General features: G+C 33.9%; 1 protein-coding gene across 2 annotated transcripts in view; it reads right to left on the reverse strand.

The window, feature by feature from the left end:
* The window catches only part of LOC144439539 (serine/threonine-protein kinase DCLK1-like), a 69,128-nt gene extending 49,886 nt beyond the window's left edge, over nucleotides 1-19,242 (reverse strand). For both annotated transcript variants that reach the window (XM_078128848.1, XM_078128847.1), the window contains exons 1-2: nucleotides 19,083-19,242; nucleotides 17,893-18,746 (exon numbers count right to left, since the gene is read on the reverse strand). In XM_078128848.1, the coding sequence (XP_077984974.1) occupies nucleotides 17,893-18,657 (765 nt within the window). In that variant the 5' untranslated portion in view covers nucleotides 18,658-18,746; nucleotides 19,083-19,242. The remainder of the gene's footprint in view (nucleotides 1-17,892; nucleotides 18,747-19,082) is intronic.
* Nucleotides 19,243-20,213: the final 971 nt, after the last annotated feature.

Here is a 20,213-nt window from a genome sequence, read left to right on the forward strand (position 1 = left end):
CAAGATCTACAGCACACACACACTGTCTACCAATATCATGGAAATTTAACATTCAAGTTACAGCTCTCTACAGTCAGCCATTTTGAAAGCTCTTAATGTCAATAAACATTTGTGGGTAGAGTAGGTTGGTGTGGTTTTATAATGACAATATGGGGATTAGAAATACATTATCTGGAAAGAAGGTAAAGTATGTGTATGAAAGCATAACCCAATTCAATCAGATAAAATGTCCCAGCAGAGTTACATCACAAAATCATGCAATGTATAAAATATCTTTAAGTTTAAAAATAATATCTTTAATAACTATACCAAGTAATATTATATTATGTACCAATGATTACTTGTTCTAATGTGTGTACATATTACTATTGTTAACTGCACTGCAGTGCAATACCGAAAACATTACTATGTACCTGTATGCTACTAATATGCAAATGAGGGCATGAACATTCATTGCACATGAAATTGCACGATCACACAACATGATTTTTACGGAAATTTGCTGTTTCTGATAATCGAAATGTAATAATAACAGAATGCCGCAAGAGTGAAAGTGTGGGTATTACTATTGCAAACACTCATACAAATATCTGAGTTACACTCAAAACCAAGTTTTTACTCGAGATTTACAAACCTGTCACGTACTGCACTACCCATGGATAAAATCAACCACTAATTAGTTGGTATAGTGCCTCTTATAAGTAAATGAACAATCTCTAGTGAGTATATCTTTGGTTGCTAGAAGACAAAGAAATGTCACACTTGCAGTTAGTGCAGGTTTAAGACTGAAAATTTTGGCGGACACAATATAATTGCGTAGATTCATTGCTTTTGATACAGCTGATAAATGAGGTAGTGAGTTTGAAGACCTTCCAGCTATAAAATCTGGAAGACAATTCAGTACAATAAATCTATGAATATGTAATGAATAATAAATTAGAAACAAAGCTGTTAAGGAACGACAGTGACATATTGCTATGGGACTAACACTGAATTAGAACAATGGTCATTAACAGTTGCTACATCAATCATCAACAATTTTGCAAATATACAGGAGTTGTTACAAATTGTGTTATAATCCAAAATACAGGTATGTGCAATATTTTATTAGAATTTAAATATTAAACTAACATAATTCAAAGCGTCACATTTTCCATTATAGAATGAATTATTGTACGAAGAATTTGTTTCCATCACGTACCGGTACACTATATTCTATTGATAATGTGATTTCAGTTTTCATTAAAACAAATATGATCTGTTTTGCATGTATGTAATCCTGTTCCCTTGTGACAGAAAACAAGCAAAAAGAGTCTAAATGAGAAAGATTACAAGAAATTTATCACAGTGGAAAGAAATACTGATAACTCTAAGAAACTATGTCCCGAGTGAAAATACATGTATTTAGTATTCCTGGACACCTTTACATCTAGGTTAATTGTTTCTACTGATTGTAACATGTGAGGAAACCATGCCAAGGAATAAATTTGATACTTTACATTCTAGACATGTAGTACACTAAAAACCTGTTAAAAACACAATACACATAACCAAAAACAATATTTCTCTATCATTATTAATGAAAAATATTGAAAATATATGATATCATTGATATTCTTCACTTGAATTGTTTGAAGTAAAGGCTTGTATTTCAGAAAATCTACGGTAACCACAAATAAACAACAAATATAGGACTCAAATTCTAAATGTATTCAGAGAATTTAATTTCCAATGGAGAAAAGTATATTTTGGATAAGAAAATAAAAATTTGAAGCCAGTGAATAACATTATGGAACAGTATGAGAAACAGTAGGAGTATAGCTTGCAGGGACATGTTCTTCATGGAAAGTTAAATTATGCAGAAATTACAATCCAGTGGTTTACATCACTATTAACCTATTCTACACCAGACATCCATGAATGAATATATTTTATGAATATTTTTTATGAATATAGTTGTTATTCAGTTAATATCATTTTGAACAAATTTTTTGACATCAATTCATTTCAAACCATAATTTTGAAGACTCCAATCTAAAATAAAAGATGAAATGTGTCAACAAACTTGTCTCACTGTATTTTGGTGGGAAGTTGTTTGTACGACAGGGGTTAATATTAGATGTCACATGTATGAACTCTGTTTCTGACTCAGACACATTCAGTGGCACACTCTTCATAATTGGCTACCAGGAGGGAACTAGTATTTTAATATTCATCATTAAGTACATGCCTCCTGTCATCTTTGAAGTCTCCATTATTCATAACACAGGAACAAACTGAACTCAGGTGTCGACTGGTGATAATGAAAATGGGTTTAAGATGAACCGTTTCATTCACCTTTGGTCTGTGAGTAATTCTCATACATATTTTATAGTCTACCCTTCATGATAGATTCAAAACTGAAAATTGTTCAAAATTTCCTAGAAATTGAATTTTTTGTTAAATTTTGCAGACTGCATGCTTTTCGAGAAAACTGCTTGAACTTTGTTGTTACTTATCTTTCAGCAAATATATGAAATTTTCAATACACATTGGTAATTAAAAATATTTCCATTGCAGCTCACTTTTGAACGTGACTACACTGTCAGGATTATGGTCTGTGTTTTAAGTGCTGCCTTCTTAGTTTGGGGTTAAAAAGTCTGTACGGGAAAAAAAAACATTTGTGCTTCTGCTGTAATGCATGTATATGAATTGAGTCTGTGGAGGAATGATGAAACTCCCCCTGGTAAAGAGTCATCTGTCAAGGACAGAGAGAGAGAGGGACAGCTGGGTGAGAAAAAATGAAAGTACCATCTGGATTCTGTGTCCTCTGTAATTATCACAATACAAATCTATCAATGTACGACAACCAAACTTATCTCTATGGCTTTCATCAACTGTACACACATCTGTTATTATCTGCACATTACCAGAGCAGAATATTATAAACTATAGTCGAATGTAACACAAATTTTATGGTCTTCACATTACCATAAGCTTTATAGACTTTAGTCATGCAGATCAGGTCATTTGCATATGCATTACAACAAAATTTGCATATCGCTATGGTAATAAATCAAACTTTTGATGTCTGGCTCATTTCTTACCGACTTCGCGGAATACTACTGCTGGCAAGTTACTGACCCTGAATGCTAAACCATATTGCTAATATTCACATTCTCATGACTAGACTGTATAAATTGAAATTGTACAAAATTTTGTATTGTTCCTAAGGGATATTATATTTTTGATTGCAACGTGACAGGTTATCACCACCATGGGTATTTATGGGTGAATACAGTAGTAGTGATACTGTAACTCAGGACTGTTACCATCAAAATTGTTATTTGACATATGATTTACGGTGCCAGGAAGAGAATATATTATTTTGACAATTATTCACAGACACATATACAAAGACAGCTAACTGTACATACTGTGAATTTAGAATCAAATTCCATATTCAACACTTCATAGTTTTGTGATGTACAGTGCAGTGTCCCCGACCACGTGCCATTTTATAATATAATAACGCAAAGAATCTCACCTAATTAGAAACAAAAGTCGAATTAATAAAGTAATTTGGTGGTTTATAATCATATTAGTAGTATTAGTTGATTTTCCAGGGTAGAAAACTGTGTTTGAATATTTTTAAATCGTACAATTACTGTCCTTGAATACGCGTTTTTCTCTTCCCATCATTACTGCCAGAGTTGAATGCTAATTTGGGGTCAAAGTTGAACATGTCAAAGGTCAATGCCAATTGATGGTCAATGAACGCTGTATATAGATATTTAACAGGTCACAAGACATAAATTTCATTACACAGTGTAATTACGTTTTGTGATGGATGAAATAATGTATGTCGACCCTGAACATCATTTGAGCTTTGAAGACACAAAAATGTTTTTTACGCGAGTGACTGTCAAATTCATTATAAAAAATTCATTACATTAAATATGTAATAACTGACTTTAAATTGAAATTTACATCTATGTTGTGAATTTTTAATTTTTATGACAATGGTTGTGCAGATAAAACAGGTAGCAAGATTTAATAGCAATACTGATTAATACTGATAATTCAGAGACAAACAAAATAAAAATTGAGTATTCAGGGAGCAAGAGTCTTACTTAAATTATGACGTAACCAAAATCTCTCACATAATTTTATTTTAAGAGGCTACTTCACAAATATATATACTACAGTGCACTATAATACACCTAGCATACACCCACCATACATGTATTCATCAGTAAAGTACCATTGAAAAATACCTCGACTTTTACCGACAATACCTGGAAACATAAATATTTTTATGTCATATTTTATGCGCTGTATCTATTACACTGAATTATTGCAAATTTAACTTCATTTAGAATATGGCAATAAATGAAGCCATAAAAGTACATTAAAGTAGTCCGAAAATATAAGCATACTGTTTGGAACACAGCGACACGTACACTCGAGGAGTAGTCTGATCAATGAATAATTTGTACAATCACCAGTACACAACCATTCACTATAGTCACAGCTGCAATATCCAGGCTCTTGAGACACTATTGAATACGGTAGTCTATTCACCCAAATCAAATGGCTGACTAAATTGCATTTGAGGCTATTTCCAACTGTCTATTAGGTTGTGTCTGGAAAGTCTATCTTCATTTCTCAAAATACTGTACTTTGATTTTCTTTCCTAATTAGATTATTTTGAGGTTGTAACCATGGAATATATTGGCAAGGCTATTACCATACTGCAGCCTACTCAGTGTTTTAGTTCAGGTCGATATTGAAACAGGTAAAATGATTTTATAGAACCATCCATCCCCACCCCAGTCCAAACTATGGTACAATGTATTGTAAATTAACAATTCTAATTTTACCATATTTACCCCTTTCTGTTATCACAGGTTCCCAACTCTAAGCAAAATCATTGCTACCAACAAAAAGGTTTTTATGTTCAGTATATTTTATCATTTTATCTTGCCTTATATTGTACTGTATTATAGCATACTGTATTGAATTGTATTGTAATGTATAATGCATATACTGTATTGTATTATTACATTGTATTCTATTGCATTATATTGTATTTTATTGTATTGTATTGTATCATATTATACTGAATTGCATTGTATTGTATTGTATTGTATTGTATTGTATTGTATTGTACTACACTGGGGTATTGTTTGTTACTTTTGTCTTAGTTTTAATTAATAATGTAATGCAATGTAATCTAATCTAATCTAATCTAATCTAATCTAATCTAACCTAATCTTGAACCTCATGCGTGCGTGCGTGCGTGTGTGTGTGTGTGCATGTGGGGAGGGGGGGGGGGTTGAAGATTGTATTATACATGCCCATGAAACCCTATTGATGCCACCATTTTATAAGAAGTTTGAAACCATAAATATTATATACTTTCATTTCATATCCGGACATCAGAGGAAGGAGACTGTTATCAACAGTTAGAGGAATGCTACCACTAATACCAGATCACTTTACTAACAGTTGAAGCCACAGTAACTGCACCATTACTAACTGACCTTTCCTAACTCATGAAACAGCACAGCCTGTTAAATGAATAGAAGCATACCAAGTGCATTACAATATGTCACAATTATGAATGAGATGAAATCCTACAGACGCCACTATTTGCCATATGCAGACTAAATTTTATATAGAATTCTGGTGTACAGTCAGTGATCATCTGTACACAGATAAAGTAAATCAACCATACCATACAATGTACACATTTAGATTTTTAATATCAACAAAAGTACAACTGACCCAAAAGTACATTATACACCACACTATATCATATGACGACATTTGTACAATAAAGTCATGTAATGTATATAAACACTACTGTGCACTTTATAACTCATCATCTTCCTTTACCTTCTTTTGATGTCAATCTTCTAGTTTTCATTCCAATTTTACACATTTCTTTGTCCATCAACACTTACTTCATCAGATAATTTTAATACTCAAAAGTTATATAAATTTAAGAAAAGTTATATAAATTTAAATCGCTTTTATACACAAAAGAAATTGCATTCTTTGAATGAACATTTGGAATAAAAAACTTTCAAGTTTATGTTTGGGTTCAGAAATTTAATTCAAATCGTTAGAATTAACAATTCGGAATATATAATTTTCATGTGTACGGTTTTGAATTCACTCCTTTGATTAATCAATTTAGAACTAAATTTACATGTACATGTGTTTTATCAACATTTTATTCCATAGATTGAACCATTTACTATGATTTATAGATGCTAAAACTTTCCAGCATTTATTTGTGCTTCTGTTTGTAGCTGAATCTGAATTTTATAGTTGTATAAGCCTTCCAGTTAATCACATACATTTGTATATGAATTCAAATGTTGATTGTGTTCACTGAATCCTACCCAGGGCCTCGTCTTTACTTTCTCTACAAAATGAGTTAGAACGAATCAATTTACATCATACATTCGGTTATTGAACCCACTTCAGTCATCTGTACTATAAAATGGCCAACAACGTCATATATACAATTCTAGAGATTTTAATGAAATCACAAATGGACTTAGCTCCTTTTGTTCTGATATCGTTAAACTATAACACAAGACGGATGAAATGCCTTTTTTATTCAGTATGTGTTCTCAATAAACCAGTACATTAATGTTAATATTGCCCCCCTCTCTAATAGCTGATAGCCATGTGCATGATGTGTGATCAACTGGAGGGTGTTTACCAAGGTGAAAGGTTATCAGCATACGCCTAGCTTATCACCACCAAGTTCTAATACATGTCTCTCAGCAAAGAATTCATCCATGGATAATATAATCCATTGAAAGTAGAATAACTGACAGCCAAACTGCTCTCTTGGGAAACATATATAAACTAAATTATTAGCTCTTGGACTAGCATTCCAAAAGATAGTTCATCATCTTTTTGTTTGTTTTAAATTTGTCATCACTTCCATTTATGAAATACGTGAAATTACAAAAATGTTATCATATATTTCCACATACATTCTCAAATTATGTTTATTTTCAAAATGGCTTTAATATAGCAGAAACTATATACTAAAGAATGTAATATTATTCTGCATTCCTACAAAGTTTACCTAGTTTCCCAACAGCATGCCATTATATGTGAACAACAATATATGACAAGTAGTATTAAAACAATATAATTTTGACTAGGTTTTCCACTTTCTATTTCTGGGTCCTCAAACTTCAAACACCGATGTATGACTTATTTGATACTACCTGGTCTAAAATTCAACAAAATGTCAACAATTTTTTTAGAAATATATTACCGTTAAAGGCTAAAACTGATCATGTAGCATTTACAAATAAAACATTTATAGGGTATAAAATGGTAAATGTGATGCTGCACCAGTAAACGCCTTTCCTGTGACCTTTGACCTTCCACAGAAACACACTCTAAGAACTTATCCATTAATGAAACCCCCCTCTATAATGTAAATGTATTCTTTTCTCTAAATCCAACAGGTACAGAGTAGGAATACACACCAACCATAGAGTTCAAAGTTATACTGCAACTCATTGAATACACAATGAACCGTGCTGTTCACTCAGTCATGTTCAAGTGTGTTGTAAACTAATTAGTATTCCTCCCATATCATAATTGGTTTATGTTCCCAACATGTAGGATTTGTAGCCAAATTTTATTGCCACACACACACACACATAGTCTATAACTCACACATGTAACTCTGTGTATGTACAGTAGTAGCAGGCACACAGTGTGCAGATTATCAAATCACTGAATTATAATTTGAGTTCAAATTTTTCAAAGTTCAAATTCGATGACATAAAATTTGTCAATCGATGATCAATAGATTTGAATTTCTTAATTTATAGATGCCAGTGGCACAGCAATTCTAATATCTCTAATCTGTGAACCAGGGATTAGCTTTGTTTCCATGGTGAAGAACAATTGTTGTATTTTTCGATAGTATAAATTATGATGATATCTCATTCTGACCATAATATTACTAATATTTTATGTTAAACATCTGTAGATATGATAAAAATATGACATAAATGGCTAGAGATATTTTGGTAACTAAGACACTATCATTATCAAGTCTATCAACATGATTAGTAAAAAACATGCACATGCTGTGTGCAAAAAGCCCTGGAGATTTAATGATCATTCACAGAAACCTGGCCACTCTGATGCCAAGCCCTGATGACATCAAACTCAATTACTACTACACATTGTGAATTTTACAGGCTTCAAATGACAATCGTACTTCAATTACTCGTCCTTTCAGACAAAAAATTAGTTGTCGGCATGAAAATATTTTTTAAAAAGCGGGTGACAGACACATTACGGGAAATGAAAAATGGATGCCCTACAAGTATTTCATTACATGTACATGTAGTTCTATTTTACAGGGCATACAGATTATACAAAAATCACAACCTGTTTCACCTCGTAATCTTTACATTGTTGAAAATCGTTTGAAAAAAAAAATGTCCTACTTTCACAAACATTGCAAGATGTCATCCGTTGCTAAAATCTGTTTTATTATTTTCAGTGTTATTTGCAAAGGTGTGAAGCATTTTGCTATTTGGGGGAGATTTTTCTTTGAATTACACGATGTGGTATGTTTGGAGAAAAACAAACACCAGCTATTGATCACAAAGTAATATTGGAAACATGATAATTCAAACAGAATTTGTTGTACATGTTTTTTTCCAGGCAAACAGATCCCTTGTTTATTTGCATATCTGACATTCATACACATATCATACACATTATATTCATGTTTCAGAAAATAATGTTTTCCAAAATTAATGTAAATATATTAAAAAAATATTTTAGTTTGCATCATGAGTCTCCACTACCTGAATTATGTATGTTTGTAGATGAGTCATTCCCAATAAAACGTAATTACAAAATTTTATTGTTAAGCCTGAAAAGCTATCAGGACTCATTTAGCTTGTAATTTGGAAGTTTACAAGGTTATTATCATACAAACCAGAAACAATTAATTTGCATAACAGACTAATTTGCATGACAATATGTCTGACCTATGACCTCTTTACATTCTCTTCAATAATTTCATGGTTGAACTTGGTAACAAATTAAACCAGAAGAATTTGTTGATTTTAATGGCTAATTTTAGAATTCAGCGGATTTAAAAATTGATTTAAAATAGGAAATCAATTTTGTAAATATTTACTGACAATTGTTTGAACAAAGTCTGAAATGGTCTGAAATGATCGAAGTGTTTATTGCAGCATGAACATGACAAAATCAATTCCCAACTTATGAATGTATTCTGACATGATGCAAAGAATGTTTCAATATTCTGACAAAACCCCGAGCGAATAGAAGGTTCTTGCCAAGGAAAAAAATCAACAAAATTCTCCAAAACATCACAAAATATCATCATCGTACTTAAATCAATTTGATGTACAATCACATGACTTGGAATTTGTTTTTTCGACAGTTTCCATGGAAACGATAAGAAAATAAGTCAAAAAACAGATTTTTATGTTGTTCACCTTGGGCATGAATGAATTACCATTTCAATACAGCAATAGGTTATTCACACTGCAACTTCACTCATTTAATCAGCATAATACTATTTCCCTTGAGTTCTGTCTGTCGATAGTGATAAATTGACTGGTCTTTGTTCCAGAAATGCAAACAAATTGACTATTTATCCCCAACAAACACTGGAGAAAAAAAATTAGCACATTTTTAACTCAAGCGAAGCAAATCCATACAACTAACCAGTCACTTCCCTCGAAAGTGAAAATCCCTTGCAGGTAAATTTTTTTTCTCAACCCTGCCTAAATAATTAACTGATACTCAGTTAACTACAAGGAGCAGTGTTTTAGGTCAAAATCTACATGGTTTTTCTACACAATTCCCCTTGCAACTGCACAATATTAAGGGTTCCCTAAGAGTAATAAATTAGTTGTTTGTCCCAGAAACTATTAAAATTTAACAAATGTTTCTGTTGCCAAGGTGATAAAAACTTATACAATACACCACAAACCTATTAAAATATTTTCTTTCCCTTGCAGATGTGTTATTTTTCTTGAATATACTCCTGACTTCTTACCCCCTTATTTGCTATCAGTTCATCTATTCTGTCTAGCATTGATGTTTTTATATGCTGCAGGGGAAGGGTGCCTTCTTGAATTTGAATGGCTGCCATGAATGAAAGATAGCAGTTGATGAATAGGAGTCACTTAGCAAAGGAATTACATGCATTTCATTGCTAATTCCTTACATAATCTCAAGAATTGCTTCACTGCCACACACACACCATGGATAGATAATTCACCAAGGATAGCCTGAATTCTCCATGGATTTCCTGAATTCATAACTCATACTTGTAAATTAAAATTGCAAACCTTTGTCCCCCAGTGAATTAATCATTTCTAGAATGTACTGTCAGGGCAGGGCAACAGTGTTAGTATTTTGTCACCTGAAGACTGAATCAGTGAGACTTTGGTTGCCAAAAACAGTCAGGTTTTGTTTTCTTTCTTTTAAAATCAAAATAATGACAAATTGTATCATGGCTATAAGTGTTGTATGAAATATCAGGTGATGCTAAAGTTTTGTTCTAAACATTAAAGTCCATCCAGTAATGTCTTTCTGAATTGTGGTTTTATATTCCTACATAATGTTATCCTTACTGAAGTCAAGTAAAATACATAAACCATTCGCACACCATTTTCTGTCATTTTTTACAAAATCAAATGCTCCAAAAACATAATTTTTATTTTAAGGAATTGTTAATAAATCATTTAGATACTGTTTCTGATGACAGCTAAGAGTTTGGCTGGTTGCCAATCATAATATAACATATTACTCCAATGTGCTGAATAATTACCATTAAGTATTTAATATTTATTAGATTAGAAAAGTGTTATTTTCTCTTCACTGTGTCCCAACCTGAACACCTGCTTAAACCACACGAAGCAGATGTACCGGTACATCACTGTCAGTTTTCTAATGTATGCGTATATTCAATATACATGTACATACTAACTACAAATAAAGTTTTTAGGAATATACACAAATTAAACACAAATCACCATGACGACCTAAATTACATCTCAAATGTAAAATTACAAAACAGCTACGTAGAAAAAGATCGTTGACTTTTCAATTCAATTGACAATGTAATGGTGAAATGTTTTCTCTCCCTGTTTTGACCATTGTGCCAGTTATGACTACATGACTATCAACCAAACTGACATCCATATCTTACAGGTGACAAAGTGTGCATAGTCCATCCATTGTGTTTACTTTAATAAGTACATACACAGGCTGACTAGCAGGAATGCTCTGTCTTTACCAAATTGACCATGTCACAGGAAAACTACCCACAAAATAAGAATGCATGTACCCAAATTCTGTAGGGGAGTAGGTATGTGACCTTTCAACTTCAAGATGTAGCGATAGCTTGTACATTACAAAAAACATCCCTAGCTAAGCATTTCACATATAACCTTAATTTAAAACTATTCCAAAGAATTTTCCTCATACATATATGTTTACATGTGTACAAGATAGGTAGGAAATAGTTCAAGGTGGCTGGGAAATTATAAGAGGCATCATCCAGTGAGAAGTTCACCAACAAACTATTTTTTATAAAATATTTCCAATAATTTATCATGGCACGTTTACATGCATAACCTAAATTTGTCATGGATAAAGTGGTAACCTACGTAACAGGTGTGCCAGGATAGGAGAGTGGGTGATCTATGGTACACACAGCACACAAAAGCTGACAACCAGATAGTCAATGAAGACCTACTATTGTTCAACAACAATAGAGCCATGCCATTGTAATACTTACTAGTTGCTAAGCAGGTCAAAGCTAAACACACTGGTTCAAAGAGACAACCAGGTTTTTACACATACAATATATTTTGATCCTCACATGGAAAAAAGTCAATGGTTAATTCAAAGAGGTTAATAATTCAAGTCATGTCTTTCAGTGAATAGTCCAGCCATTTGTGCAAATCTTGAACATTTTTTCAAATAAAGACAATTTTTGATAAAGTTAAGAATATGATGATATTCCTGATTATGAATTAGAAACTTCTAAATTGTACTAACTTGAAAAAAGTAAAAAGTAAACCCATAAACTTTAAAAATTCTCAAAATTAGAGTCTTATATTCATTTTTTATACCAAAGTAGTATTTTCGCCAGTGTGATTTCATATCAACTTGTAGAACAAGATGGCAAGTAATTGACATTAGTTCAAAATCTTGGCAATTTGAATCCACTAAAAGGGTACAAATTGTAATGACAAAATAAGCTAGGTGGTGTTATTACAGGTAAGTTTTATCAGTATAGATAATCAGTACACTGCCATTAACACGCCAACTTTAAACTAAAGCTTATCTCTCTTGAACACTCACAAATGAGCTCTCTGCAATGTTGGCTATCCCTATCACTGAATGTATTGTCAAGAGTATAATAAAAGCCCTTTATACTGTACCTACCTACAAGGCAAAATATCTTATCAGAGTTCTACTAGATTTGTAGGAAAACAACTGTGTTATGTCAAATTGTATTTTACTAGTAGGGGAGAACTATGAATATCAGTAACAGTATCTATGGAGAACTTGGGTCTGAACACTATACAAGTCTCACCTTACTCAAGAAAGTATTTTTACTGAATCAACATTTATGCTAATTTTCAGGATCATTTGTGTGTGTGTGTGTGTGTGTGTGTGTGTGTGTGTGTGTGTGTGTGTCTGTGTGTGTGTGTGTGTATATATATATATATATATATATATATATATATATATATATATATATATATATATATATATATATATATATATATATATATATATATATATATATATATATATATATATAAACATCAAGAACATCCATAAAGAAAAATTACTGATTTGCATGAGGTAGAGAGAGACAGAACAAACAGATAGACATGCAGACAGACAGACAGACAGACAGGCAGACAGGCAGACAGGCAAGCAGGCAGGCAGGCAGACAGACAAACAGACAGACAGACAGACAGACAGACAGACAGACAGACAGACAGACAGACAGACAGACAGACAGACAGACAGACAGGTTAATAGTTGTGCCACCTACAGTATTTGTGATGGTCAAGGCTGAATTCTGTGAGTCACTTAGTTACAACTATGCTAGCTGGAAGGTGTTGACTTTTTTACAGAGCCACTGATGTAACAATGTAGTTGGAGTATGCTATGTGGAGAGATTAACTCTTACCAGTTATAAACATTATTGTTACACAGATCCTTGGACAAGAAAGAAATGTAAACAAACAGAAGACAACTGTAATCAAAGATGGCCGACAAAAATCAATCCTGACTTAGCAACGTTCAGTGTCCCCCTTGACATCTCAGTTGTGACACTTCTTGTCAAGTTCCAGAGTCTTGACCCCTTTAATGGCCAATATTTCTCATTTTGTTTCTCCTGTACCACTCTTTTACAACCAAGAGGTAAACATTATAAAAACGTAATGCTCTTGGGTCAAATAGATGCTAAAAAAACACCTTGTTGCCTAAGACACACAAGCCTATGGAAGAACTCAATTTAATACTGGTTGGAGGTAGCCCAGAGACTAATGTCTTTGTGTTACGATCTCAAGAAGCACTGCATGGGTATAGCCAGAACAATAATTGAGAGATCTAATTTATATGCAAACGACACAAATAAACAGTTCTGGACTCATCAATACCTGTAATAAATTCTTTTCTGCCACAATACAGGTCAATATATGTTGCACTTCTTTCCCTGTATACCAAAAAATTCCATGCTTTCTTTAATTGAAAAATGTTCTCGTTTACATGGCAGCAGTTGTCATTTTGTTAAAGCTTGCAGTGTTTGACGAGCCATTATGGTAAGCAGTGGATTGCATTGTTATCATAGAACAGTCCCGTACAATTGAATTCCAGTCATTCAACTGTTTCTAAGTTCTGTTGTTATTGCCTCCCCTGAGTACTAACACTGACTCATCTTCATTTTATTTGTCATTGCTTGTGAAAACACGAAAGACATTTAAAGCTGTTGGTAATCTGTCCACAAATATCTCCTCAGAAATTTGTCTTTCCATCCACTGCATAGAAGCTATCAGTGCACTTGACTAATTTTGACATCACCAGTGTATAGTTACTCTTTTCAAGAACACTTGGTCCAATGTGTATTGTGTTCCATCACCAGTTTTAAAAGAAGCAAATAAAATGAAGGAGACAGCTAACATTTGGGTTAGGGATGCTAGAGTACACACCACATTCTCAATTGTTGCAGGCTCTCATCGCAGACTTAATGGAAAATTGGTATCACAGGAGAGCTTACTCAAGCATCCTTCAGGTATACCACGATATCAAACCAAATAGCTATTGAACCCCCCCCCCCTCCTCCCTCCCTCCCCTCCCAAAAAACCCTCAATTTCCAATTTGCTATCACTAATTTTAATCACTTTCCTACACCAACCAAAATTTGTTGACTGACAAAAAACACAAGAATTTCAAACTCATAAAATTTTCAATGTCCTTGGCAACTTAGCCATTTTGTTGTTGGTCTGTTTGTTGGCCATTTTTCCTCCACGACAAGATCATTTGCAAATAACTGATTTGGCAAGTAGCCACCTTACAAACAAAGAAGTGGTTTTATTTAGGTGATAAACTTGCAAGATTAACATCCCTTAAACTGTACATAAAAATAGCTAATTACTGATAGTTGGCAGGTGGTAGAATACCACTCATAATTACAACTAAATAATTATTAGCCCATTACAAGTGTGTGAAATTTAATCCAATTTGAGAAACAGACAATATCTAAAATATCTCTGATTATAGAATATCACAATGCTTAATAAATAATACAGGCTCTTCCTTTTAAAATGACAAAGGCTAGTAGAGAGGTAAGAACAAGCCCAATTTTTTGGGGGGATGAATAAGAAATACTATCATTTTCAAATTTTGAATCCAGACACCATTGGTGGGTATAGCTAAAAAGTAAAATAACATTACTGAGTTCTCTGTGTGTTTTACTGGGATTTCCAACTAAAATTATGGAACAGAAAGTGGATATCTAGGTATCTACTAGTATGTAAAATTTACCTTATCTACCCCCCCCCCTCCTTTTCCTCTTTTATCAAGTTACTATTTCCAAACCATGACAAAAAACATATTTTGCATAGATGCTATTCTTTATGCTATCATTGTACATTTCATTCTCACACATTTTGCATTGTTTGTGGTTTGTTTTGAACTGGTGTCAAGGAACACTTTTTGTTATTCACATTCACTGATTGTAGTAATACATATGCTGTATGTATAAAGTAAATGATAATATATATACATCTTGAAATGGTTAGAGAAGGTGGCTATTATGTGTATTTAACAGAAATGATGGCCTTATGGTATATCAGACAATTATCATTGGCGTCTACTATCCAAACTAAAGTAGGTAAACATTTCAGGGAATATCTCACGATTTTAATGCACGGTTACTTCAGAATTGACAATAAAATGTGTAGGAAACAGCAAATTATCTAAATTGTTGTTACTTTACAACAAAAACCTTAGAGAAAATACCATGGTTTACGAAAGCAATACTATTCTTAAATGAATCCCTTTGGCATGTGGAAGCATACCCAGTTTAAGTGTTAGCTGCTGTATATATATCGAAGTCTTTGTTGTGATATAAAAACAGCCTTGGGGCACTGCTATCAGATGTTATTGTCCACACCAACTCAATATACCCTTTATATAATTCCACCTGGTTATTTTCATTTCAATTATGTAACTGTGACATTCCTTCTTTTCTGATTTCATAAAAATATCAATATCAATATACTCATAATAGATTATAATCATATTTCAAATAAATCATAGATTATGATCACATTTGGAATATGTTAATTACTATATATTTAAGAATCAATTTTATTGACTATGTATATTGCATCTTTTTCTGCACATCAGAACACTATTTTTTTTCAAAATTAGAATTTAATACAAGTAAATTTACGAGTTTTTCAATTTTATGTTAGAGAATTTGCCAAGTGACAGGTGAATAATGGAAGCATATCACGAATTATGAATATCAAATATTAATGTCTATCACATGACTTGTATATCATTATTTTTTATATATCTTAATGTGTTTAATTATTTGACTAAAGTTCTGGGGAAAATAGTCCTCATAAATTTGGGCAAATAGGTGTTAACATTTCAGACAGCCATGATCAGAAATTGACACACATGATGGTTGCCTAATTTGAGAATGAAAATACCACAATGTCACTTTTTCGTTTTTCAGTATATCAAAACGGATAAAAACATCAACTTTAGAATGCCGGAAACTTCTCAAAAATCAGTTGACAACTCATACCAGTTAGAAAGAAGTTCACTTTAGCGTCACAAACTTAATTATATAATCTATGAGTCATCCCACTGTGTGTCGTAATCACAACTGATTCAACATCTTTTTCACCCACTTCCTGCAAATGACTCAAAACACCTCGGTTTCATCACTGATCCACATTTCTCATGAAAATCTCATTAACTATGAATTAAAAAGATAACGAGGATCATTTCTAGTCAATGATTAACACAACATGACATGAATGAAATATTTTTTTCATATTTTAAAGAAATTTTCCATGACTACAGTGAACATGTGGCTGTGCTGATCAAATGAATGAATGAATAATTTCAATATTGACTGTCACTATGCAATAATTTCTGTTGGTATATACAATCAAACAGAATTATAACATCATGATGAAAATATTAAGTCTACAATTTCTAAGACAGCTGCAAAACCAGGGCAAGAATGATCAAAAATTACAACCGATCAGCTCGTATATCACACCCATGCAATAACCTGATGATCTCATGTTTTACTAAATTATTCATCGATTTTTTTTCCCCCTTTAAAACAAGGCACTGTGTTACAGTCACTGGGTTTTCTTTGTTTTCTTGCAATTTAAAAACTTGTAATCCAGTTACTTGAACTGTAGTGATGCTAAATAACTACACCTATAAACACTATGATATAATAAAAGCCAGGCTCCCCTGGGACATGGACAAAAATGGGTGTATTTACATCTGAAAGTGGTATTAAACTTGAATGTTTGTGTTAGCTTGTAAAGCCTGTTAGTTTTACAACCTTATTGTGAAGTTTACTCCCTAATTCTGTATAGATCAGACAGTTTATTGTCATTCATAACAACACTACATTAAAGGAGCATTTAGTTTCAAATGAACTTGTATAGTTAATCAATTCTTATTGGCAAAAGGGGGGTTGTCAGTTTTAAATTGGTGAGTAAACGCAAAGGTCACAGAGGAAAGGTCAACTGTGTGCAAGGTCTTTTATTGATTTGCTAACGTCAACCATGGTTGTCAATGCTGAATATACATCGCCAACAAAAGACACTCAAGTCCTGTATGACCAACTTAGTAACTAGACGATATGCCTTAATTGTAACATTAGTCGGATCATTTACTTTTAAAATGAAAACTCAACATGGCAGTGCGAGTTTAAATGTACAAATTCAATGTACTGTGTGTCCGTGGTTCTGCTAAATTTCACTAGCATGTAAACTGAACAGGGTGTTCGCTTTGTCGGCAAATTTGTTTGAACTACAAAGGTCCACGATATAAACACACTGGACATAATTATTCGACATGGTGATCGCATTATACACCACAGACACCTACACAATGAATAATGCGTAGCCTGCCAGACTGTGTAACAAGGTGAATGGCATCGACTGTTTAGCTCTAATATACAGGTATATACAGTTGCGAAGTGAAGGGCAATAAAAGCACGTACTGGTCATTCCACGCTCATTACAGTGTTTGTTTATCTTAGTGATTCGATTGAGGCTTTCAAACTGCAGTACCTACCTGTCGACCGTCCACTGTATATAGTTTTCTGACAGCACCACTATCCAATTTAATCGCATCTGTGATGTCATTCAACACCTGCTCAAACCCGTGAGCTGTCTTCTTGTTCAGCAGAATTCTCACTGCTCTTCTTGGCTTCGGACCATTTTTGACGATTGTAACCAACTTGGGGCGAATATAATCACGGTCCTCCGCGCTGACGAAGCCTCCAACTGGGGTGACCCCAGCACCTCCATCGATGCTTTCTAGGTCGTTTTCAATACCGTTTCCCGTGCCGCCGCCACCGCCGCCTTTCCTTTTCATCTTTGGTGTAGTCGAACCAACTTTCCATTCTGGATTTGTAGTTTTCTTGTAATCAATCTTTTTAAAAACTTCAGACGAAGCACAGACGTAGCTACGACCCTCTTCGAGATCATCAAGGCCGCTAATTTTTCTCTGTCCGTCAATCGTAAATATAGTACGCACGCCCTGCGGCAAACTGACTTTGTCGGATAGGGTACGAGTTAAGTCCGCTAGGAGAGCCTCAAAACTACGAAAACGCTCTGGCGATACAGCCAAAACTATTCCTTTATAGAATCTGTCGCCATTACGATAGAACCTCACTTTCTTTGCCTTTTTCTCCGAACTCAATTTCCTAAGGCTGGTTCTGATTAAAACACCGTGCGCACTAAGTGACGGACTCGGAAGACCAGTTTTCTGCAACCGTGATCTGCGAATTTCATCTAACGTGAAATGGTCTGCCGCTGCAAAACCGTTTTCACCCATCTTGTATAAATGATTAGTGGTACTTAAAATTACAGCGAAAGTCGAATTTCAGGATCCGATCGATGACGAAGGCAGTTTCCCCAGGCTCCCTACAAAAAAGGCACAGAAATTATTAATCAGCGATCAATATCGTTTTACAGGTAAAATGCAGAAAATGTTACGTGGTACAGCTCTCTTTTACTCGATAATACTGCTGTACACTTGGTTGAGTTGGCATTATCTAAAGGCCTTTACACCTAACTCAAAATACAATCCATAGAAATGGCAGAAGTGAAAATTTATAATTTCAAGGTCGCTCGGCAAGGATCATGGGGAACACCACAGCAACACATCACTCATTTTCAAACGAATCGGAGGATATCAGATAACGTTTATATGTAACGAACGGGGAAATAAAAAACTTCAGGTGAATTTGCGGTACTCACGATTCGTCTGGAACAACAGCAGTGTACTGATGACAAGTAAGAGGCGACGATGAGTTCTAGATCTACAATTTCACGGGTAACCGGTGCGATTTTAGTTGGACATCCTTGCGTCACACAGCAACCACCGGGCTTCAAAGCCAGACACTGTCACTGAGGTCACTGTCTCTTTTCCCCGTGTAATCTACATGCCTCGTTTTCGTGTCCGAGGACGAAACCATTCATGAAAGAGGCGTGCCTTCGAGCTTCCCCAGTCATGAAATAAGCCACAACACACGTGGCTATTCTTATCACCTTATTTATTTGACTTTCACGACTGAAAGGGTGGTTTTATAGTTAATTCGAAATCTAATAATTTTTAAACACTCGTAAAATGTAACACATTTCGTATCGATATTATTTTTGTTTTGGAATGGGCCGATGTGTACATGACTTGCGTCATGACTCATAGGTTCGAGTGAGGACACCATATAAAATCAATGCGGCCATGTTTACATCCATTACGAAATAAATCACATTACGTTATGATTCACCACAAAAGCTGACGGCTTCTTTTTGATGACTTTAGCAACGCACAACATGTACATATAACACACGTACGAACTGTCTGGGTTTATAGGTGCAGATCCCGGGTGGAAGATGCCATGCTGTTTTGATTACTCTAGCGATTAGGATAGTACTGCCACCAATTGCGGCACAGTAAAATATGAAATTATTGTTTTTTATGCTACAACGCCAGTTACACTTCTTGAAGCTGACTACCATATTTTGTGGAATACTTAAATATTATATTTTGGGATTTACGTAATTTTTATTGAAAAGGTATTTTAAATGAATGTGTTGTCTCAGTAATTATTGTTTACTGCATCAGGAAGGTGTGTATGGTAACTGGGATTTTATTTTCAATTGGTTGAAAAATATATTATAATAACGAAATAAGTGAAAATGCTTTAAAATTTAGTAGTTCAACAGTGTGTGTGTGTGTGTGTGTGTGTGTGTGTGTGTGTGTGCGTGTGTGTGTGTGTGTGTGCGTGCGTGCGTGCGTGCGTGCGCGCGCATATTTGCGCCAGGGCTAGGGACGTATAAACGTATATACCGTACGTCCCTTGTTTGCGCTAATGAATGAGTCGTGGC

Source organism: Glandiceps talaboti, chromosome 8 (genome assembly GCF_964340395.1).
Source record: "Glandiceps talaboti chromosome 8, keGlaTala1.1, whole genome shotgun sequence".
In the NCBI taxonomy this organism is placed as follows: domain Eukaryota; kingdom Metazoa; phylum Hemichordata; class Enteropneusta; family Spengelidae; genus Glandiceps; species Glandiceps talaboti.